This window comes from Solanum verrucosum, unplaced genomic scaffold, assembly GCF_900185275.1.
Source record: "Solanum verrucosum unplaced genomic scaffold, falcon-dt-bn FXZP01000165.1, whole genome shotgun sequence".
NCBI lineage: Eukaryota > Viridiplantae > Streptophyta > Magnoliopsida > Solanales > Solanaceae > Solanum > Solanum verrucosum.
In genome coordinates this window covers 631,122-655,758 of record NW_026020340.1, presented here as the reverse complement: position 1 = coordinate 655,758, position 24,637 = coordinate 631,122, and the positions used below count along the sequence as shown (strand labels likewise).

The following is a 24,637-nucleotide window of genomic DNA, read 5'->3' as shown; positions in this document are numbered from 1 at the left end:
ATAGTATTTTTACGCAATTTTTAAATATAAAAAAAAATTAAGACAAATAAATTAAAATGGGCGCAATATATGTTATTTTTGTTGTCTCAATTTATGTGACACAAATGAAATTTGAAGAGTCATCCAAATTTGCATTTTTTTTAAAAATGTTCTAAGTTATTAATTATTGTGATTTATAATATTTTTATGTAACTTTCAAATAACTTACATTACTGGTCACTTTGTCCTAATTTATGTGATATGGATAAACTTACAAAATTAACCCTTTTAAAATGTCTTTCAGATATTTTAAGTTGTTAATTATTATTATTTATAATACTTTTTTGGTAATTTTGAAATGATATATGTTATTTTTTCTGTCCCAATATATGTGACCCGGATAGAATTTTGAGAGTCAACCTATTTTATTATATATCTTTTAAATATTAAATATTTTAAGTCATTTGTAAATGATTTATTATATTATATTATTATATATTATATTTATTTCTACTATATAATAAAAGGGTTTTTATTATGATATTATATAATAGTAGAATATATATTATATAAACTCCCTTTTATTATATAGTAGAAATTACAATTACAAAATTAACCCTTTTAAAATGTCTTTAAGATATTTTAAGTTGTTAATTATTATTATTTATAATACTTTTTTGGTAATTTTAAAATGATATATGCTATTTTTTCTGTCCCAATATATGTGATCCGGATAGAATTTTGAGAGTGAACGTATTTTATTATATATCCTTTAGTCATTTGTAAATGATTTATTATATTATATTATTATATATTATATAAACTCCCTTATAGTAGAAAAATAAATATATACTGTATTATATAGTAGATAAAATGATTTATTATATTATATATTATATAGGGAGTTTATGATTGGACATCACAATGTCCCATCATAAACTCCCTCTTATATAATAGTATAAGAGAATATCAAAACACAGTTTCACTTTCAAATATTAATTTTCAAATTTTATAATGAAACACGATCGAACGTCCACCTCACGACACTTGCCATGTCACACTTAAAAGAAACAAAAAAAATTAGCGTCAGCAGCCTTGATGGCCCCCAGAGCTGGCCGTGCACGTGAAATACGAGAAATGCGTGAATTCACCCGCTCCATAGCCGTCATTGACCAGAGCGTGTATCGCACGTCCCATTACTGAGAGTGGGTCTCAAATCACATGCTTTCGAAACTTCCGCCTCTTGTCCTTATCGAAAATTCTATTTTAATAAAATAAATTTCCGGTATGACATTTTGACTTTTTAAAAAAGAAAATAATTCTAGAATTATTTTTTATAAAAAAAACTTTTTCTTTTTCTTTTTCTTTTTCTCTTTTTTTGGGATGAAAACATTGAACTTTTTTACTTTTTTGGTTGCTGATTTTCGAAGGTGTGAATATAAAAAAAAGAGAAATATATCAATATTTACTAAGGGGAGGTGAGGTTGGGGGAGTAGGGGTGTGTGGTAATGTGACAGAATCAGGATTTTCATTAATGAGAATTAAATTATAATTTTTTTTTACATAATTTAGATAAGAGAGTTCAATATTTATTATATATAATACATAAAAAATAGTTTTGACCTTATAATTAATGTGATTTTTAAATAAAGAGGGTTCAATGAATCCCTTTATGGTAACCTAGCTCCGCCTCTACGGGATAGGGTAAAAGGAGGTGAAATTGAAGAGATACACAATCAATGTGAAATGTCATTTATGTGTTCAACTTACTTTTTTTATTTTTATTAGGAAAATTATTTTCCTTATTTTAGAACCGTTTTACTAAAAAAACATGAAAAATAAGGAAAATATTTTCCGCCACACCGAATGAACCGTTTTCTTCCTTTTAACCTGTCATTATACTTGTAACTTGTAAAAACTTTTTCTTTGAGAAACTTCCTCCAAAAATCATCCAAAAGGCTATGATCATTTTTTAAAAACCAAAAGGGAATATGGTTAAATTAGACTTTATATAGTTTCAAAATTGAGAAATTTCGTCTTACGTAAAATTTTTTTTGTCTAATATTATTTTTGTCGTTAAAAGGTCAGTTTCATTTTTTGCCCATAATACCTAGGAGAGATTCAATATAAGGCTATTTAAAATTATTATCAAAAGTTAAGGGTCAAATTTAAATTATTTTATAGGATATCAATAGTATGACTGTACTAATATTAACCGCTGACAAAATTAAGCAATTTGAAAAAAATAAATCTGATAATTACTTATTTGACAATCCAATTTCGACTTTTCTTATAATTCTAGAATTTTTTACTTTTTCTTTTCTCCTTTTTAGGTTGAAATTATATAACTTCTTTATTTATACGTTGTTGTTGGTTTTCTAAGGAAATAATACAAAAAAAGAAAAATATGAGAATTTTAATGTATAGTTACATTTTTTTCTTTTCTATAATAACATTTGTCTACAATAATTATGACATTTATTATAGCGGTACACTCTTTGTAAAATGACTTCTCTATAATAATTATATTAAAAAATTATAATTTATAAAAAATATACTATGTAAAATAAATGTTAAATATTTATGATATCATCACAAATGTAATGCATAGTAAAATTCAAATGTGGATATTTAAAATGAAAATAATTGTATTTTAATCATACAATTAATTATGATCATAATTTCATGAGGTTATTGGGGTTTATGTTTATATATTCATACTCTTTCTATATATTTTTCAATTAAATTGATTACTAAATACGTTTTTTTGGTTCGAAAATTATTAAACTAATTTTTTACGCACTTTTATTTATAACAAACAAAATGAAAATAAATTTTATTTTGAGAAACTTCCTCTAAAAGTCATCCAAACGGCTATTATCATATATATAACATGGTCAAATTATCCTTGTATGGTTGGAAATTGAGAAACTTTGTCCTCTGCTAATTTTTTTTGTCTAATATTATCTCAATCGTTAAAAAACAAAAAAATGTTATTTTTGACCCCTAATTAAGACTTAATTAGAAGAGTTTCAACTTTAAGGGTAATTCTAAATCATTATTAAAAGTTAATAGTCAATTTTGAATCATTCTTTGAAGAAATTGGACGCGTGAAGGCCACTAATTCCATATTAGAGTTTTGTTAATGACAAAAGACAAATACAAAACGATTTGCAATGTTAATGGTATTATTATATGAATAGACTTAAAATATAATGGACGGAAAAATCAAGTAATTTTAAATATTACGAGAATATATTTAGATTTTTTCTCATATCGAAATAATACTTTTCAATATAAAGATATAAAGAGATTGATAAGGATGTTACAAGTCGTATTGAAGTGGGGTTGGATGAAATGAAGGCTCACATTCAATATCTTGTGTGACAAGAATGTGCCGCCCAATCTTAAATATAAATTTTATAAAGTAATGATCAGATTAACTACATCTGTTGAATGGATGAAGTGTACTATGTTGGCTAATTAAGAATTCACATTTCCAGAAGAGAAAGTAACATAAATGATTATTATTTTCTTCATATTTATTATCATATTATTTGTTATAGATATTGAATGTAAGTTATAATTAAGAATGTGCACTTATCAATATGATGACTCGTGATAGGATAGTTGAGATTCGAGTTTAACTTTTAGATATGAAAAATTATATGAAAGCGCTATTCTTAAAAATGAGTGGTACAATGTACAAATCGAATTAATCTACTCTAATAGAAATATCAAATATCAAAATTATAAAAGGTAAAAGAAAAGAAAATAATGTGTGCTTTGTTTTCCTTTTCATTTTTTTCTTTGTCAAAGATGATTTTTGAGCATGCCATTGAAGATTTAAAGTCCATTGCTAGTCAACATTAAATGCAAAATAAATTAATGGCAGACATATCCAATTATTTTCTTGTAAATCACGTTATATTCATAGATAAAGTTTAGGAATTTTATTTCTAGAACCATCATAGTATAAAGAATATTTTTGAATTAATCAATTACGTCATCGAACTTGTCATAAACTCAATTTTGATGGCTCTAATAAAATACTAACATAATGCTATTTGGGCATAGACAAAATAAAGCTATTTAGGCGATACTTTTTTTAAAAAAATTCTAAATTACTAAAGTTATTGGATATTTTATTGATAGAAGATATTATATATTAGTGAACTAATAATTGGTGTATGTTAATTGATGACCTGATAATAATATTATACGTGTATATTAATTTGACTCAATAATAATATTTTTTTAAAGAATAATTACTACTAAAGATAAAATTAAAAAAAATATTTTAATTTTTTTAAATAATATATATAATTTAAGATATTTATTTTTAAAATTTATGACAAATAACTTAAAGACGGATAGAGTATATGTTCTTAAGACAATTGTACATTTTGACAAAAAAAAAAAAGACAATTGTACATGAGATGTGTTTGTATACATTTCTAATTAACAATAATTTTAATTATTATTTTTTTGAAAACATAATAATTAATATTCGAAAAATGTTAATGGAGGGAGGAAGTAGTTTTTTGTAACAGAACTTCTATATTAATCTTTAAAAAATGGACAAATAAAAATATCTTTTTAAAATATAATGAACAAGTAAAAATAAACGAAGGAATTTGTAACGAAACTTCTAAACTAAGAAAGGAAGTAATTTTGTAATGGAATTTTTATATTTTAAAATATTAGATTAGCTCCTTAAACTTGGAAATTTCCGTCAGGCACGTTGTAATTTGATTAGGGAACTAATTTGATTATTAATTGAGCAAACAAGGAGGAGTATATATTTATTATTTCTTTCTAGAAGTGATTAATGAAAGTGCTTAATTTAATTAAGAAAAATTTATAATTTAATGCTATTTGTCAAATATGGAGGAGTTTCCAAAGACCAAGACCAACTCTATCTGTCAACAGCCCATTAATATCAATTTATTTATTTTATTTTCATTTGACAAATATGCTCACAACATGAGAAAAAAACAATCAAAAAGAATTCTTGATTTTTCAATTAATTGGCATATAATTAAAAATTCACTAATTCAACTAATTCATATTTACATCATCGACAAGCTCTTGTAACCTTTTTATCTTGAAAAGAAATTATTTTTTGAAAAAAGTACTTTTCAAAAGTTACATTTTGCATTTTGATTGATCAATTTGAAATATATTATTATCAATAAAAAAACATCAATTTATATTTGGTTGAGTTTCCAAAAATGTTTCTAAAAAGGAAAGAACACTTAATTTTTCTAAAAACTTTGATCAAACACCTAGTTTTCTAAAATAAACGCTTTTAACTTTTTGTTTGATCAAACCAGCGTAAAGTACTCTTTACCCCCTACTTGCTTTTTTAAAATTTAAACTCGAATGTCTAATTAAAATACAAGTGTCTCAATTATTTCATCACGCGATACAAACTCAACAGACACGTTACAAACACATTCAAATTTGAGTAACTTTAGCACAGATACAATTGTAAATAAATTTCAACCCAACAACACTAGTACCATACTATAATCTCATAAGTGAATTCTCAAACAAATATCTCATGACCTCGTAAAAAATATAGTGTTTCAAACTCAACAATAATAATAACATACCCACTCTCTCATAAGTGAACTCGAACAGATACCTCAGGACCTCATACAAATAGAGAGACAGTTTCAAACTCAACGACAATAATTACATACACAATGTAATTTCATAAGTGAATCTTCGAAAAGATACCTTAGAACCTCGTAGAGATAAATTCAAACTCAGCAATAATAATAACATACTCACCAAAATCTTATTAGTGAATTGTGGAAAAGATACCTTAAAACCTCATACAAATAGACAGAGGTAGTTTCCAATTGAGCATAAATAAATTTCAAATCCAAGAAAGAAAAAGATAATGAAATTTGAAAATCCACCCCCACCCCACCCCACCCCCAAGAAAACCCCCCCACTCCCTCTATGTCTATATATTGGATCAATGCCAAAGCCAGCACACCAACATAGACAACTCAATTAAGGAACATAATACATTAGCAACAAGTTCCTTAATCAAACATTTTTTTTTTCTTTCTATTGTTTACCACCTCTCTGTCACCTTTCCAAAAAGGAAGAGGAATTCAAGAATTCACATACAAATTTCAAGAAAAAAGATAGAAAATACACATATACATACATAAGAAGAAGAAGAAAAAATGGTGGTTTTAGTATAACTACTTTACGTTGACTGTTAAAAAGATACAATCTTTAAGATCTTGCCGGCCGCCGGCAACTACCCTTTAGCCCATTTCCGGTGGTTTTGAAGTTTTGAACTTTTTTTTTTTTGGCATTTTGGTGAAAATGGGTTCTCTTCCAATTGCGGTTTCTGGGTCCACCGTCAACAGTGGCGGTTGTAGGTGGTCGGGGTGGTGCAACAAGAATAATAGTTCTGGCAAGAGTGGTAGTAATGGCAGTGGCAGCAGTGATTCTTGTGCTAACTCATCAGCTTTTGTGTTCTTTTTGGTGTCTTTTGTTTGTCTTGCTTCAATTGCTGGACTTTACTGTAGAGTTTTACTTCCCCCAAATGTACATACAACACTTTCTTCTTTGGGGTGTAATGAGGATAATGAAGGTTCTTGGTCAATTGGGGTCTACTATGGTGACTCTCCTTTTAATCTTAAACCCATTGAAGAGGTAACATAAACACACCCCACCTCTTGTTTTTTTTTTTGCACATTTTTTAGTTTGAAAGATTCAGTTTTGATCTTTTTTGTGATTTGGGGTTCTGGGATTTGTTTGTTTTGAGCCTTTTCAATTCTGGGTTTCAGGGGGGGTGGGGGGGGGGGGTTGACAATTAGTACTAGAGATGAATGCATCTTGTGTTTTGTGCTCAAAGATTTTAAGCTCCTGTTTTGGTTGTAGATTTTAAAGTTGAAACTTGAAACATGAAAAATTGAGTTTTTGAAGTTATGATTTTTGGAATTTGAAGTTGTGTTTAGAGGTGCATTTTACTTGGAGAAAAATTGATGTTTTGTGAGTGGACACATTTGATGATCAGATTTTGAAAACTGATCAAATTTCATGGCCAAACAGATATTTGATGATCAATAATCAAAAACTACTTCTAAAATCTATGGCCAAAAAGCTAGCTTTATTGTTTTTTCATGGATGAAAATTACTTGGTTTTTGTGAATTTCATGATTGTTGAAGTTTGTGCCTGGAAATGTTTGGCAGGCAAATGTTTGGAGGAACAACACTGCAGCATGGCCAGTGGCAAATCCTGTTGTCACTTGTGCTTCAGCTTCTGGGGCTAGTTTTCCTAGTAACTTTGTTGCTGACCCTTTTCTTTATGTTCAGGTAACTTCTTCTTTTTTCATTTGTTATTTAGCTTTTGTTGTTTGATCCTTGTTAGAAAGTACTACTTGTAAGTAGTAGTATCTGCTAGCTTTTGTTACTCTGTGATGGATTGGCTTTGTTATATTTATGATGTGAGAAAAAAAGAAACCATTTTTGGATTTTCTATGTGCGTGTAATCCGGTTGGTGAAACTTGAAAGTATGATTAACTGTTTGAAGTTTTATTGATGAGACTCTTGTGGAGGAGTATTTAACTTTAATCCTCTATTATCATCATCTTTAAGGGATTTGATGTGATGTTTATGGGACCATGTCAGCTTAATCACCATCCTTAAACAGATAGATTAAATAATCTTGGTGTTACAATTATTTGAATTAGCTGATGATGTCACATGATCTGTCATTTAACATCCTCTTGGTGAGGAATCCTGCTGAGAAGGAGGAATAGGTTGAGTCATAGAGTAGATAGCGACGGAAAAGGTGTAGTTTAGTTCCTTGACATTATCCTTTTGTCTCTTTTGGATGTTGCTTTCCTTGGTTATGCTTATTATTCAGCTCTGTGTGGGGCGTATCCCGTCCCTGAGCTAATAATGTGCTAAAACATGGGATAGAAATAGATAGCTAGAGAACTGGACAAGAGAAGAGTCTGCTCCCCAATTTTCCTGAACTTTTGTGCAAGGACCACTTCTAATTCTGCATGGTTGTACCAAACCAAACATTTTTTCTTAGTTAAAACTCATAAAAGTAACATGATTGGCTTTGGTTATGTTCCTAGTATACACTTCAAAGTTTGAAACCGATTTGCCCCTATCCTTCAGAGGCATCGAATCCACTTTCTCGGGTAAAAAGAAAGGAGCAAAGTGGATTCCTGATGCCACAAATATGCAATCGAGACAAGATACATTGGGTGGAATCTGTTATACCAGCGATAGTGTTGTGATGATCGGCTCATTAATCTCTAGGGGAGCAAAAAAAGTATAGACGACTGGTCAGAAAGAAATGACATAGAAGCAATGTTAGTCTCGAAGAATATAAGAGCTGGAGAATTGGGTATATACTTTTGTCTGAATAGAGGTGACCTTTCTCTCAGAGGCAAATAATTCAATTGATATAAAAACTGGTTCAAAATCATCTATTTGAGCTTTCGACCATTCTTGGATTTTCAACTATGAGGTCGCACATTCTAAATGTGTGTTCTAATTGTTCTAATTAGCTGGGGTCAGTTTAATAAAAGGTAGGGAGTAATTAATTGTTGACTGTTTCTTTGTCTGAACCAGTGATCTTAAAGTAATTCCTTTAAATATCTTTGCCATGGTTTCCTTCAAACTAAGCCCTTTAAGAACTTCTCTTAGCAACATAGAACGTTATGTTTTTTATCAAGAGCATTTGAAGAATGTCTTTTCTACAGGCAAGCATAGCTTTTAGTTTCATTGCAGCATGGGAAATTCTGCACAAAAAAGCTCTTTAAAAATGGTCAAATGTGTTCTGAGAAGCAGTGATGTTGAACCCTTGTGTTAAAAAAAACTAACTCAATAGGCTTCTCTTCTACTCCACAAATAGACCCAAGAAGACGTAGATTTAAAGTGGTGCATACTCGAATATTATAAGGTTGCTTCATCAAAAGCTAATTTACAAGCAAAACCAGGATTCTTGAGTTTCATTTATATTTTAGATATATTGTTTTCTTAGATGTGGCATTACTCATCTGAAAGTTGTGTCATATATTTAGCTTGTCTAATTGTGGTGCTATATGATATTTTATGTTTGAACTATTTTCACTGGGGTATTTGGTTTTGCTACAATCTTTAAATTCCTCTTCTTTAGGTCATACAGGATCATGATTGTTAGTTTTCTGTTTAATTACATTATTCAGGGAGACATCCTTTACCTGTTCTTTGAAGCAAAGAATTCAATCACAATGCAAGGGGATATTGGAGTTGCAAGAAGTACCGATAAGGGAGCAACGTGGGAGCAGTTGGGTGTTGCTTTGGATGAAGACTGGCATCTCTCCTATCCTTACGTCTTTGACTACAATGGCAATGTAAGATCCTTACTTCCTGAAGTACTTGTACGTCATGTAATTCAATTATGTCTGGAACAACAACATTCGACTTGCTATATCAAAGTCCTGAAGTTTGGTCTGTTAGAAGATTAATGGGATGAGATTAGACGATAGACGTAAGAGTATGGAGAAGGGGAAGGACTTAAAAATATTTAACCTGCAAGTACCATGTGAGAGGCCTTGTAGGTAGCATGTGTACAACTAAAATTCCTAAACAGTCTCTAAGAGTTGATTTTGGTGGTTAAATCTTCTTTTGATTGTTAGTTTCTTCCTTGTTACCTGCAAGTATTAATCTTGTGCTATCATAAAATTCTATTTTGCTTGAAGCTGTGACTAACATTTCATTCATCTGTATTATTTTGTACAGATCTATATGATGCCTGAGGGAAGTGCTAAAGGGGATCTTCGTCTTTATCGAGCTGTAAAGTTTCCTACGGAATGGAAACTGGAAAAGGTCATAATGAAAAAGCCGCTTGTTGATTCTTTTATCATTCAACATGATGGGAAGTACTGGCTTTTTGGTTCAGATCACAGTGGAATTGGTGCCAAGAAGAATGGTCAGTTGGAGATTTGGTATAGTAGCTCACCTCTGGGTCCTTGGAAACCGCATAAAAAGAATCCTATCTATAACACAGATAAGAGCAAGGGAGCCCGAAATGGAGGTAGACCATTTTTATATGATGGCCATCTTCATCGTGCTGGTCAAGACTGTGGTGAGACATATGGGCGGCGTTTACGTCTATTTAAAATAGAAGCTCTGACACCTACTGATTACAAAGAAGTTGAAGTTCCTCTGGGTCTTAAAGAGTCAATGAAAGGACGGAATGCCTGGAATGGTGCCCGCAGTCATCAACTTGATGTGCAGCAACTAAGCTCTGGGGAGTGGGTTGCAGTAATGGATGGGGACCAAGTCCCTTCAGGAGATGTAAATCGACGGTTTATTTTAGGTTGTGCATCAGTTTTAGGTGTTGTAATGCTGGTTATAGTGTTTGGTATGCTACTAGGAGCAGTGAAAGGATTAGTTCCCTTAAGTTGGTGCCCTCACAATGTTGGAAAGAGGAGTGACGCTTCGTTCGATTGGGAAAGATCAAGCTTGTTATCTAATAGAATGAGATTATTTTGTAGTCGGTTGAACAGAGCAAGCTCATCTCTCCGTGCCAGAATAAAGCCAAAAACATGCAGTGGAGGATGGGTTCTTACTGTAATATTTATAGTCACTGTGGTGTTAATGTGCACTGGAGTGAAATACATCTATGGAGGCAGCGGTGCAGAGGAAGCTTACCCGTTGAATGGTCAGTACTCTCAGTTCACTTTATTAACAATGACCTATGATGCTCGGCTCTGGAACTTGAAAATGTACGTCAAGCATTACTCAAGGTGTTCTTCAGTACGTGAGATCGTTGTAGTGTGGAATAAAGGCCAACCTCTAGAACTGAGTGAGCTCGATTCAGCAGTGCCAGTGCGGATAAGAGTAGAGGAACAGAACTCACTAAACAATCGATTCAAAGTAGATCCTTTGATAAAGACACGAGCAGTTCTTGAACTTGATGATGACATTATGATGCCTTGTGATGATGTTGAACGGGGATTTAAGGTATGGCGTGAGCACCCTGAACGCATCGTAGGGTTTTACCCCCGGCTTGCAGATGGAAACCCATTGAAATATAGAGCTGAGAATCATGCTCGCGAGCACAATGGATACAACATGATTCTGACAGGAGCTGCCTTCATGGACAGCAAAATGGCTTTCGAAAAGTACTGGAGCAAAGAAGCTGCAGCAGGCAGGGCAGTGGTGGACAAGCTTTTTAACTGTGAGGATGTGTTGCTAAACTACTTGTATGCCAACGCGAGCTCTTCCAGTACAGTTGAATACGTAAAACCAGCATGGGCAATTGATACTTCAAAGTTTTCTGGCGTTGCAATTAGCCGGAATACACAGACTCACTATGGACTCAGAAGCAGTTGCCTCCAAAAGTTCTCAGAAATGTATGGAAGTATATCAAGTAGAAAATCAGAATTTCACCATCGAAACGACGGGTGGGATGTATAGCAGGGAACAAATGTTCTAGCAACATAGTTGAAGTTAGTGTTCTCCATATTTTTTTCTTCTTTTTTGCTGTTGGTATAATTTTGGTTTTGTGATTTTGGTCAAGCTTTGTTTACCTCCTGTTGTGAATTTTGCTTTGGGAGGACTTCACAACTTTTGTATGTCAAATGTACATTAGTTTAGATACATAAGTTGATATACTTCTTTTGTTGTCCCATCAGATTTCAAGATATACTTCTCACCAACATATATTTATGATATAATATGATTTCAATGCAAGGATATACAGTTTCTCTTCAACAACTTGTGATGTGTCTCTCTTGTATTGGGGTAACTTCGAGCCGAATTATTGATAGTGAATTCTATGTGCTTGTATAAGAAAGATATCTATAAGCTCCTTAATCGTTAAACATCATACTGCGTGATGCGTCTCTCTTGTATTGGGGTAACTTCAAGCCGAATTATTGCTAGTGAATTCTATGTGCTTGTATAAGATTACTATAAGCTCTTTAATCGTTAGATATCATACTTTGTGATGTGTTTCTTTCGTATTGGGATAATTGAATTATTGGTAGCGAATTCATGTGGTTATATTAGGTTACTATGATATCTTTTAATGGTTAGATATTACACTTTGTGAAGAGTCTCTTTTGTATTGGGATGACTTCAAGTCGAATTATTGGTAGTGAATTCTTGTGCTTCTATAAAATAACTGTAAGCTCCTTAATCGTTAGATATTATATGTTGTGATGTATCTTTCTTGTATTGGGATAACTTCATGCCGATTGAATTATTGATAGTGATTTTTTGTGCTTGTATAAAATAACTATAAGCTCCTTAATCGTTAGATGTCATACTTTGTGATGTGTCTCTATTGTATTGGGATAACTTCAAACCGATAGAATTATCGGTAGTTAATTCATGTGCTTGTATAAGATAACTATAAGCTCCTTAACCGGTTGATATCACACATTGTGAACTGTCTCTCTTGTATTGGGGAAACTTCAAGCTGAATTATTGATAATGAATTCATGTGCTTGTTAAAGATAACTATAAGCTCCTTAACCGATTGATATCACACTTTGTGAACTGTCTCTTTCGTATTTGGGGTAACTTCTAGTCAAACTATTGATATATAACGAATTCATGTGCTTACAGTTGAGTAACTATCATCAAGTCAAAAATATAATTTGCTCATACTTGCGTCTAACAACCATATTAAAAAAGAAGGAAAAATTGATTTACACAAAGATTTTGACAATTCTTTAATTGTAACTTTCCACGTGATATATTTAAAGCCACGCAATTAAAGACATATTTAAAGCCACACAATTAAATGACATTCTATATATCTTAACCAGCAGAAAAAAACATCATCGAATTTGGATAAGTGTTGCTACTTGGCCCATGACATGCACCCCCACAGAAAATTAGAATTCAAATTTCAGTATATATACAAAATACGTACGTGTTCGAGCTTTGAATAAAGAAAAATTCTTGGTACGTAGGGCTTTTCCCCAAATGGAGCCTATGCTGAGCGAATTTGAAATAGTCGAGCTTCAATATGAATACTGAACACCGGAGTGACAACAAATATCTAGTGAGCACTACTTCTATGATGAAAAAGTTATGTAACGATTGTTTTAGTGTGACAATAAATATCTATGAAATAATCGAGACGTGAGCAAATTAGATTGGACTACGTGTGTTTTGTGAAATATCCAAAAGTTTAATGTTTCCCAATCACGTTATTGTGCATGTGAGTTGATTGAGGAATATATTAAAGAAGCATAGGGAATGTGGGAAGAGAAAATATGTAGGCTCTATGTGTATACAAATGGGACCTAAATTAAAATGTTTGTGGTGCTCCACGAGCCACAACTATAGTCCCTTTTTGACAGCACATTTTGACATAATTGCATCCTTTGGGTCCATGGTATAAATAATGTCGTAAGCGGATCTACAGTATAATTTACGGATTCAATCTAATTTCAGTTGATCAACTATTAATCAAACAAAAAGGTCAATTTTCAAAGTGAAGGAGTATGTTATGATTCATGGCGGCATGTTTGGTATCGGTGTTTACTTAGTTATGGATAAACGGGATATCCGACTCTATGATCTTGAGGAAAAGCTGAACAACAATAGTAAGGGCTTGACTTTATATGTATAAAAATATTTATTAAGAAAACGAGAGCAGAATTGTGCACAAAGTATCTCGAGTTAGTATCGTTCGGAAAATTAGGGTCATATCTGAAGAGGTGTGGTGTAGACAGATGCAAGCATTAGTGACTGTTTTCATGGTGCAAATTCATGACTTGTAAATCATACAAAAACAAAATTTGAACTTAGTATGTAATTCAAATTGTAGTAGTTTATTGATATTTTGAATTTATAAAATCTAAATTTTGAATCTGCGTTTAATTATTTATGACGTATATGGATGGATAAGGGTATATACTATATCAAATCTAAAGTTTGATGAGTATCCATACTTTGCTTGCAAATCATTCTTTTTTCAGAAACCCCTCATCAAACTTCATTATCTGATTATGACCCACCTAGTTTGGACCTTTTTTTTTTTTTTTTTTTTTTTTTTTTACCGTGGTTTCCGGGCGTCGCTTTGCGAACCCGACTAGCTGTACCCACCGGGTCCCGCTGTTTCAAGGCGGGTCCACCACGGTTAGTTCCACGGGGCCCTGGAGACGCGGCCGGTTTGTAATGCCTCCAGTGGCCCTGCTGGGGCTCGAACCGGCGACCTGAAGGACTTTGTCCCAGGCCTTTACCAGCTGAGCTACCCCTCAGGGTTTAGTTTGGACCTCTTGGCTTTGTTAGGTCCATTTCTCTTTTGTTTTATCTTTTCTTTGGACCATGTTGATTTTCATATTTTACTTCTTATTTCAAATTATTATTATTAGTATTCTTCTGTTTTAATTTATGTGATAATATTTGATCGGTAAGGAGTTTAAGAGTACTCCTCCATTCCGATTTATATGATAATATTTGATTAGTTAATTTATTTTGTAATATTATTTTTAGGTACATGTACATGTTGCTTTTAAATTATGGATTCGAGCATTTTTAAGTTATTGAATTTTAAATTAATAATTCGTACATATCAAATGAATTTTTTACGATGATCTCACTATATTAAAGCTCATGAGTGTTGTCGAGTTTGTACTTTCTACTATATCTCTGGGTTTGGAAGTACTATCGAATGAGACCCCTTACTAAAATAAGTATTTTTGTAAGTGACTATGGTATATTAATATTATCATATCTTGTGACGCTCATGATGGAGAGGAGATCAAACGGAGGATTGGCAAGCTTTTAGCGAGCACGCTTCTGAAGAAGGGACATATATGATATTTTTGGTGAATCTACATCGAAATGAGAGAGAATCATCAAAGGTGTTATAAGACATAACATAAGTATACGTATTTTTGGGCTCAATGATGACAAAAACAAAGAACAAATTTATGAGATTTGTTGCGTCAAAGTGTACGATACCTTTTTTTTCATTGTCCAAAAATAATTTTTAAAATAAGATATTTTTATTCGCATATCCAAATTATCTTTATTAAAAGCTAGATACTATAGCGTCTTCTTCTTTTTCTTTTTAGTTATATCACCAAGTGAGAAATTGAATCTTCACCAATAAGATAAAAGTTCAGGTAGCCAATTAGATCCTCGATATTTTATATTTGATCTTAATTCTTTGGGGAAAAAGTTGAAAAATGATTTGGAGAATGGACTAATTAACAAGGTTATTACCTTGGGATAATTTAGATACTTGCCTCCAAATTAAAGGTGGTTAGTCTTAATTATAAGGGTGACGAATTTGTCTAGGAACATGAAGAGGTTTATCTCATCTCTCAAGACAAATGCCTCAAATAATTTAAAAATAATTTTGTGTCTACTACCAATGAATGATCTACCAAGAAATCAAAGAGAAGCAAATATGTTGTGGAATGGTTGAAATTTTTTTATCCTAATACTAGAAAAAATGAATTTAAATACAAATTTTAATTGGAATTCGTTGTAAATTGATTGATATGTAATCGACAAACTTTTCATCAATGAATCATTATTTTTATATGCTTAAACCAAAAACTCAATAAGATAAAATAAAATGTATCAGTAATCAATTCATAAATGTATGCAAATATCCATAAAATTAATGTATTGAAGGATTAATGTGATAAGGATGAGAAACTAACTTCATTTTAGGCCTAAGTAGTACTCCATATATAGTAGTTAAGCCTAAAGTAACATGATTAGGTAAAACTACAATGTCATGTTTGTAGCTTTATAAAGGAAAAATATTGAAATAATCATACGAGTCTACTTGATATTTGATATTCGTATTAAAATTTGATTAAATTCGAATTCAGATATTGTAAGATTCATTTCTCGAGACATTTGATAAAATATAGAAGGATTCCAAACTATTATATGACTTATAACTCTACTCTTGATTTTTCATAAATAATGTAACATGACTTGTAATGTTCCATCACACAAGCAAAATATGTTTTTTTTTTCTTCTACTTTTCTTTTCCTATTCAAGGGTTTATCTCTCCAAGGGGAAAGAAAATACCACTAGCTAATTAATAACTTTAATAAAAATGAAATGACATGACACAAGAACTTTAATTTGGCCTTTTGACTCTGACCAAATATTTTATATTAATAGATATTTTAGATGTATTTTGCCTCATTTTCCAAAGTTATTGATCTCATTTAAGTGACTTTTCCCCCTAATAATAGTTAGTGTTGAACCCAAACATTAAATACATCCTAATTTTTTTCTTTTCATTCTACATCTATTCCTAATTAGTTTTTGGTCTCGATCAATTCAGATTTTCATTATGAAAGGTTTATTAAAAGAAGAAATATTTTATTTTTATCATTATTATCAAAGTTCAAATATGTGATTAAAAATAGATTAATTTTCTTTGTTCCCACAACCCTTAGGGGTCATTTGGTTGAAAGACAAATAGTATGAGATTAGTAGTTACTATAACAAATAAGGGATATAATGATAATTATATATTTAGCTACAATAAGATAATTATTGCTATATTATATTTAACGATAAAAATAATTATAATATTTAAAATCATCAATCTATATAAATGATACTAATAAATGTTTCAGCACTCTAAATGCAATTACATTAATTCAATTGCCATTACATGTTTTTGTGGCAATATTAAAAATCTATTGCCACTAAATATCTCTTTTTATTATAGTGAATGCTAACATTAAAAAATAATAATAAATATTGACGTAATAATACTAAATAAAATGTACAAGTAATATTAATATTAATTATGTAGAAGTGAAATTTTCAACCAAACATTATACTAAAATTTAGTACTCCATCAAACATTATTCTACCTATTTATCTAAGAACAATGACATATTGAAAGACTACAACTTTCTCCATTCGGTATTTGATACTCACATTAAAGTCGATTGATTTGTATTTGCGTTAGATAGAACCCAATTCGAAAATAGCATTATCAAAAATCTTTTTTATACTCAAAATTCAAATTTGAAATCTCTAATTAAAAGATGATCAACTTCATCCACGGCGTCACGTCCGTAATGACTACAACTTTCTGATCTCCCAAGAAGGGATTTGTACTTGCACATAAAAACAAAGGTGTCAAGACTCAAGATTGTAAAAATCCAAAAAAACCTGGTAAACCAATGCCCATGGCAGCATACAATGTAACTAACTACTGATGCCATTTTTGAATGCCTCCCAATCATAGGAACCAACATCATCCTCTCCCCTTACCCTACATTTTTGGTCTTATACATTAAAAAAATCATTTTTTTATACAAAAAAGAAAAGAAAAGGGGGTGTTCTATCTACTTGTGTACACACAGAAAGAGAAAAAAAAAGAATTTTTTAAAGATAGAAATCATCAAGAATTGGGATTTTGTAATGGAGATGAAATGACATCCATCATTCATTTTCATGTGCTCTTCTTCTCTTCAATCCCCATATAAACATATTGTGTTATTCATTCATCTTTTCTTCTTGAAATCTTTATTATTATTACCTTAGCTTTCTAGGGTTTAGAGAAAAGGGGAGAAAGAAACTTAAAGCTCTCACCTTTATACATATTTATAAAAATATACACATAATGGTGTCTCTCCTTTTCTTATTTTAGTTTTTTTTTTTTTTTTTTTTTTTTTGCATGTATAAGGAATCATTTGCTTTTGGGTGTCTTTGACATATGGAATTGCTTTATCAGAACAAAGAAAAAGAAAGAAAGAGAGAATATATAAAGAGGATATGAGCTGATGTTTAATGGGTTCTTTATGTTTCTGCTGTTGTTCAATGGTCTTGCTTTCACCCCTTTCATAGTTTGTTGTGAAAAAATTCAATCTTTTTGAAGATATAGGAAGAATATATGTGTATTGTTTGAAAGAGGTTTGTGGGGGTGGTGAAAGATTAGGTTTTTTTCTTGTTTGAGGGTGAAATGTTGGCATTGGTAGGGGGAGAAGGTGAAATGGAGCAAGAATTTGATGCAAAGTTAAAGATTCAGAACAATTCAGCTAATACTCAGAGATCTAAGAGCTTTGCTTTTAGGGCACCACAGGAGAATTTTACAATTCAAGATTTTGAATTGGGGAAGATCTATGGAGTTGGTTCTTATTCCAAGGTCACTTCTTTTTTTCCTTTTGTTCCTTATCTTTGTATGTCCATTTTTTAAATTTTTTTAACTTGGTAGCATTTCTATATTTGATTTCTAATACTCAAATTTAAACTTGTTAGCATTTTTATATTCTTCTTGTTGCCCTTTTTGTTTAGTATGGAAGGGCTTGGTTACTGGTTTATCTCTGTTGTCATTTTTACTGAATTCCACATGTCTTCTCTTTTGATTTTTTTTTAATCTCTGTTAGCAGAAATTTAGTTTACTGTCCACTGAGAATATGTTTTTTTTTGTGGGTTTATCTTTGAAGTTTGTCTGAATTTCTCTGGTAAGAAGCTGTTCATTTGAAGAGATTTATACTCGTAGAAACTATGCTTCATGTCATTAATGATGTTAGGGATGTAAAAATATCATTCTTGTTTCATTTGCTTTTGGTGTAAAGATAAAATTCTCATTTGTATTGGTAGTTTGTGTGATCTAATAGATGATTTTGGTTGAACCACAATTTAGTGTGTAACATATTTTTTGACACTTCCTTCTTGTGTTGTATATGGAATATATCTGATTTGTCAAAAAGAAGGAGAAGGAGAAGAAGAAGAAACTTGGTGTCATTAATTGTAGATCACACCCCTAGTGTAGTGCTCCATTTCAGGGGTTGTCATAGACAAATGTGCAATTGAGTGTCTGGATTATTAGCCTGTAGTAGTAACTAACAAGAATCCTGAGATGTGTTGTCTATCCCTTTTCATCTTCCCACTTTTCTTTAGGATAGATTATGGATATAATTAAAGTACATGAACTCAAATTATGGTGTTAATGCTTAATTATCGACATGTCAAATTGAAGTTTTATCATTTAAGTTATTTACCCTCTATGATGTATCAGGTTGTCAGAGCAAAAAAGAAAGATACTGCGAATGTTTATGCCTTGAAGATCATGGACAAGAAGTTCATCACTAAGGAAAATAAGACTGCTTATGTGAAACTAGAGCGTATTGTACTCGATCAGTTAGATCATCCTGGTGTTGTCCGACTATTTTTCACCTTTCAAGACACTTTTTCACTGTGTGAGTATTTTATTTATTCTTCATTTAGAGTCTTTCCCCCCATTTTGCCTGCACTCTTGTTGATCTTTGGTTTGTCTAATTTAATTGTATTTGTCTGTATTATGAAGACATGGCGCTTGAATCTTGTGAAGGTGGAGAGCTTTTTGATCAAATAACAAGGGTGAGTAAATGAAGAACCTTGATGCATGTACTCTTGTTGTTGTTATATGAAGTGTCCAAGTAGAACCCGATGCAAAAAGAAAAATGGAAGTTCCTGTCAACCCGTGAACCTTTTGCAGAGTATTACAGATATGGATATTGTACTTCTTTGAATGAAAGCTAAATGGTTGAGTTCCATAGGCTGAAATGTAGCTATTAAAAAAAGTTTCTAGTCTATATACCTTGATGTTCTAAAAGGTGTCTGTTGCTGTGTTATTCTTTCCAACTTCCCAAAAGAATGAACATCTTCTCAAAGGTTCCCTGTATATTCTGCTTTTTCCTGTCGAACATTGGTATTTTCATGAACTTATTGGAAATGTTCCTGTCCTTTCTTCAAAATATTTCCTTTCTCTAAAGTTTGTGACTACATGTATGATGTGCTGATATTCTTGTTTGATTGGCTAGCAAGAGAGGATCATGAACAATGTACTTTTAACTTTGTGGGTGCAGAAAGGCCGTTTGTCTGAAGATGAGGCATGCTTTTATGCAGCTGAAGTTGTAGATGCTCTTGAATATATACATAGTATGGGATTGATTCATCGAGACATTAAGGTATTTCACAAAGTGGACTGTTACGTGAATAATATATGGCGGGGGGATTCTGACAGTTCGCTTATTGGCAGCCAGAGAACCTGCTTCTTACTTCAGATGGACATATTAAAATTGCAGACTTTGGCAGTGTAAAGCCAATGCAGGATAGCAGAATAACAGTCCTTCCAAATGCTGCATCAGGTAAATATTGCTTTCTACGACGACACTCTCCTCGAAATTGGAGAGTATATTGTCGTCTTGATCATTATTGAATCATTGGTTGTTCTTTTTATTCAGATGACAAAGCCTGTACTTTTGTGGGAACAGCCGCTTATGTCCCTCCTGAAGTTTTAAATTCTTCTCCTGCGACTTTTGGGTATGGAACTCTATCCTTGGAAAAGCCATAGTTTTTTTCTTCTTTGTGTTTTATCAGGACATATGTTGTAGGTCCATGTCTTCATGTTTGCTCCTTTTAAATTTTTACAGCTTGTTCGTATTAGCGTCTACATTTCTTTTATTATGTATCGTATTTGTCTAACATCATTATTCGTTTTGGATATGTCCTACCAGAAATGATCTTTGGGCACTTGGCTGCACATTGTATCAAATGCTTTCAGGAACTTCTCCGTTTAAAGATGCCAGTGAATGGCTCATCTTCCAGAGAATCATTGCCAGAGATATTAGATTCCCAAATTATTTTTCAAATGAAGCCAGAGATATTATTGATCAGCTGCTGGTACGCTATCATTTCGTATTTAATATTCACTTCCATTCTGTGGTTCCTCTTTTTACTTCCCCTATTATGTTAGCTTTTTTTATTTTTATGTTTTATACTTTATACTTCTCCATTTGACTGAACTTTCATCTTTAAACAGTGTTGTCTCTACTTTAAACAACACTCCTCCTTGAAGTGAGGGATGACCAGCTTTGTTTGTGGAATTATAATATTCCTGATCAAAAGTTGTAGCTAATTTGTTCTCAGTCGTGGACCATATCTTTGTCTATTGACCTTTATCTTTTGTGAATCCAACAGGGAATATCCCTACAATTTTATACCTATTTTATAATCTGCAATCGATACCTATCCTATTATGAATTAAGTAAAAAAAGTGCATTGGAAAAATGTAACTTCCGCTTCTTAAGTAGTCCTTTTGGAAATGATTAATCTCTGACGTACTTATTGTATCTTGTTTTGTCTGCACTGTACAGCATGACTGTCATGCAGTTTAGAGAGTTATATACTATGTAATATCATTACAAAAAATTCTGGGTGTTGAAATACCACCAAAGCTGCAATGCTTACATGACATAGACCTTTCATATTTTTCAACTTCTTACATAGAGAGGATGAATTTTTTCAACAATCTTCGAGACTTCGACAACTTAGTTCTTTCTAATAGGTTATAGTATATAGTTTTTAACATTCAAATTTCAAAATATAGAGGCAGAAGCTTTGTCCTCCATGGGCTGGCTTGCAAGTGCAGTTTTGCTGGTTATAATTTTTTGTTACTTGCAGCTATTAATTATTATCCAGTAGTGGAAAAGAAAGTTGTTTGTATATTGTGGGACTTTTGTGCTAATGTGAGCAACGTGTTACATTTTCTTTCACTAGTTCCGATGAAGTTTCAGGTTATAGAACTTTAGGTTGGTGAATGCAAGGGTGTGACCTTGTGATCAATGAAATAGGCTGAGAACCATGAAGTCTTGGATTCAATTCTCAGCTGAGGCAAAAACACTAGGTGTTTTCTTTCATCTGTCTAAGCCTTGGTGGACAGAGTTACCAGGTAACTGTCCTGGCGGGAGGTAGAGGGTGGAATTAGTCTAGGTGCACGCTAGCTGGCCCAATCACTACATTTACTACAACAAACAACATACCCAGAGTCTGGGGAGGGTGGTGTTACGCAGACCTTAACCCTGCCTTGTGAAGGTAAGGTAGATAGGTTGTTTCCGATAGATGCTTGACTCAAGTAAAGCCATATCAAAGCAGGTTTGAGAAGGACATACAGTAATGAATAATCCATGAAAATAATGGAGTATGTATGTTAGTATGTTAGATATATCTTCCTATTAGTGTTATCTGTTCTGCTGATTGACTTAAGTGCAAAAAAACAACTCAGGATATTGATCCTAGCAGAAGACCTGGTGCTGGACCCGATGGTTATGCTTCCTTGAAAAATCATCCTTTCTTTAGTGGGATCGATTGGGAGAATTTGAGGTCGCAGACCCCTCCAAGGCTTGCCATGGAGCCAAAAGTATGTCATTCATTTTGCTTTATGTTTTAGGTCTTACTTGCCCCAATAGATAGTTCTTTTCCAGTTAAACAGTTCTAGTTATGAATCATTCAGGTCCCGTCAACTCATAGCAGTGGTGATGAGCAAGATCCTTCATGGAATCCATCACACATTGGAGATGGTTCAGTTAGACCTAACGATGGAAACGGTGCTGCTGCATCAATTTCTGAAGCTGGTAGCAGTATCACCAGGCTCGCATCAATCGACTCCTTTGACTCAAAATGGTAGGTTCATGAACTTCTGCTGACCTGAATAATGAAAAACACTCCAGTATATTTCGGATGCTGTCATATTTGTTTACCTTTTCAATAGAGTTATATAATTCCATATGGACCAAATGCTCTCGTTCTCTCTTCCCTTTTGATAACTACTATATGTTGACTTGTTTCTTGTGATGGCATCAATAGGAAGCAATTTTTGGATCCTGGTGAATCCGTCCTCATGATCTCGATGGTGAAAAAGTTACAGAAACTCACAAGCAAGAAAGTTCAGCTAATCCTAACAAATAAACCAAAGTTGATTTATGTAGATCCCTCAAAGTTGGTAATCAAAGGAAACATTATATGGTCCGACAATCCTAATGATCTTAGCATTCAAGTCACAAGCCCTTCACAGTTCAAGATTTGTACAGTTAAGTCCCTTTGCTTTCCCTGCATATTACATTGTTATTCAAGTTTTTGTTACTTTTAGCCAAGACATGTGGAGTCTAACTCGTTTCAGCTATCCGTGTGCATTCATCTTGTGATCATACAGCCAAAGAAAGTTATGTCATTTGAGGATGCCAAAAACCGAGCACAACAGTGGAAAAAGGCGATTGAAGCTCTCCAGAACCGGTGATTCTGGTCTTTTTGTTGTTTTGACTACACATTCTTTGCAGATCGAACGGGGTTCCAGAAACAGTTGGATGCTCCTAAAGAACTTCTTATCAACACCACTCAATTTTACAGCTTTACTCTCTCTAGTAGAAATTTTCACTACACTTGTTATCCTTGGATGAAAGCTCACTACTGTTTACACAATCACATTTGTATGTTTACAGACCTGTAAAGCCACAAAAGTTTTAATTGGAAGAACTTGATGAGCTGATTTTATCAGCTATTTTGCTCCCTATTATTTCATCAAGTGTCATTTATTCATTGTTCAAGCAGACTGTAGAATCTAAGAATCATCATAAATATATACCAAATCTGATGCAGCAACAACATATCTCGTGTAATCTCACAAGTGGGGTCTGGGAGAGTATTATGTATGTAGATTCGCAAACCTCAAGAGGTTAAGTCAATTTGTTGGTGTAGTTCATTGGTGTAATCTCACAAGTGGGTTCTGGAGAGAGTATTAGGTACGCAGATTCGCAGACCTCAAGAGGTTAAGTCAATTCATTGTTAAAGCACCAAAGAGTCCTAGCCTTCCAAACTTGCCACATTATCATAACACTTGGTGGGCGTTTATAGAGAAATTTGAAAAAAAAGTTAGTTTTTATTTTGAAAGTGAAAAATGATAATTGAAAATTGGTCGTAGTTCAATTATGAAAAAGGTGACAAAAATTTCGTGGCCAGGTTAGGTTGATGATATAAATTCATCATTATTTTATGAGCAACTTTCACATATAGCAAACAAAAAAATCATATTTGTATGTTATAGCAAAATTTGCATAATTGGGCTCCATAGCAAACATATATATGTATAATTCGCTATACATATACAATTGAAAGCTGTCTATTTCGCTATACATATATACAAAAAGAAGCAATTGTATAACTCGTTGGCTCTTCTTCAGATTTGTATAATTTTGCTGGCAAACCATTTGTATAAATTGTTGTTAGCCTCTCGTTTGTATAAATCGTTGACAAAGATATTTGTATATCAAAAATCACTCTCTCTTTTGCTTTATACAAACATAAATTATACTTTATACAAACATAAAACTGGGCAGAGAAATATTTTTATTGTATAATTATAAGTGTATAGGATGAATATATATGTATTCGCATGTACATATATAATTTTCTCGCGCTTTATACAAACAGAAACGCAATTTATACAATTCTGTTGTATAAAACGAGAAAGAGAGAAAGGCAAAAGAGAACTGGGCAGGGGAATATTTTTATTGTATAATTATAAGTGTATAGGACGAATATATATGTATTTGCATGTGTATATACAATTATCTCTCGCTTTATACAAACAGAAACACAATTTATACAATTCTGTTGTATAAAGCGAGAGAGGCAAGCACAGAGGGAGTGAGCGAGAGAGGAGAGTGGCGAGCGAGAGTTTGAGGGAGAGAGGCGCTAGCAAACAGTTTGCTACAGGACACAATTAAATCAAAGTGTGGTTATACCATTTAATTTGAATTAATAGTTTGTCATTATGTACAATTTTCCCTTATTTTATTTCACCTTTTCTCGAATGAATAAATTAAGAGAATTTTACATAAATCTCAT

The 24,637-nt window shown here is 32.3% G+C and overlaps 3 protein-coding genes across 4 annotated transcripts in view; all 3 read left to right on the top strand.

Moving 5' to 3' along the window:
* The window catches only part of LOC125837238 (dihydrolipoyllysine-residue acetyltransferase component 1 of pyruvate dehydrogenase complex, mitochondrial), a 164,818-nt gene that overhangs the window by 103,633 nt on the left and 36,548 nt on the right, over positions 1-24,637 (top strand). The gene's annotated exons all lie outside the window — the stretch shown is intronic.
* LOC125837237 (glucosamine inositolphosphorylceramide transferase 1) lies at positions 5,981-11,665 on the top strand. Its single transcript, XM_049516391.1, has 4 exons — positions 5,981-6,663; positions 7,204-7,326; positions 9,198-9,365; positions 9,754-11,665. The coding sequence occupies exons 1-4, from the start codon at positions 6,331-6,333 to the stop codon at positions 11,434-11,436; spliced, it is 2,307 nt and encodes a 768-aa protein (XP_049372348.1). The 5' UTR covers positions 5,981-6,330; the 3' UTR covers positions 11,437-11,665.
* LOC125837240 (3-phosphoinositide-dependent protein kinase 2-like) lies at positions 17,177-23,298 on the top strand. The gene is made up of 11 exons (XM_049516398.1): positions 17,177-18,116; positions 18,993-19,173; positions 19,281-19,333; positions 19,822-19,923; positions 19,995-20,103; positions 20,200-20,278; positions 20,473-20,638; positions 22,020-22,154; positions 22,248-22,417; positions 22,601-22,823; positions 22,947-23,298. The coding sequence occupies exons 1-11, from the start codon at positions 17,934-17,936 to the stop codon at positions 23,028-23,030; spliced, it is 1,485 nt and encodes a 494-aa protein (XP_049372355.1). The 5' UTR covers positions 17,177-17,933; the 3' UTR covers positions 23,031-23,298.

Excerpts from the sequence above, each read along its gene's own strand:
- LOC125837237 (XM_049516391.1), top strand. The coding sequence starts at position 6,331 with ATGGGTTCTCTTCCAATTGCGGTTTCTGGGTCCACCGTCAACAGTGGC. Across the intron at positions 6,664-7,203 it reads ATCTTAAACCCATTGAAGAG|GCAAATGTTTGGAGGAACAA; the intron begins GTAACATAAACA and ends AATGTTTGGCAG. Across the intron at positions 9,366-9,753 it reads TCTTTGACTACAATGGCAAT|ATCTATATGATGCCTGAGGG; the intron begins GTAAGATCCTTA and ends TATTTTGTACAG.
- LOC125837240 (XM_049516398.1), top strand. The coding sequence starts at position 17,934 with ATGTTGGCATTGGTAGGGGGAGAAGGTGAAATGGAGCAAGAATTTGAT. Across the intron at positions 19,924-19,994 it reads TGATTCATCGAGACATTAAG|CCAGAGAACCTGCTTCTTAC; the intron begins GTATTTCACAAA and ends GCTTATTGGCAG. Across the intron at positions 22,824-22,946 it reads CACAGTTCAAGATTTGTACA|CCAAAGAAAGTTATGTCATT; the intron begins GTTAAGTCCCTT and ends GTGATCATACAG.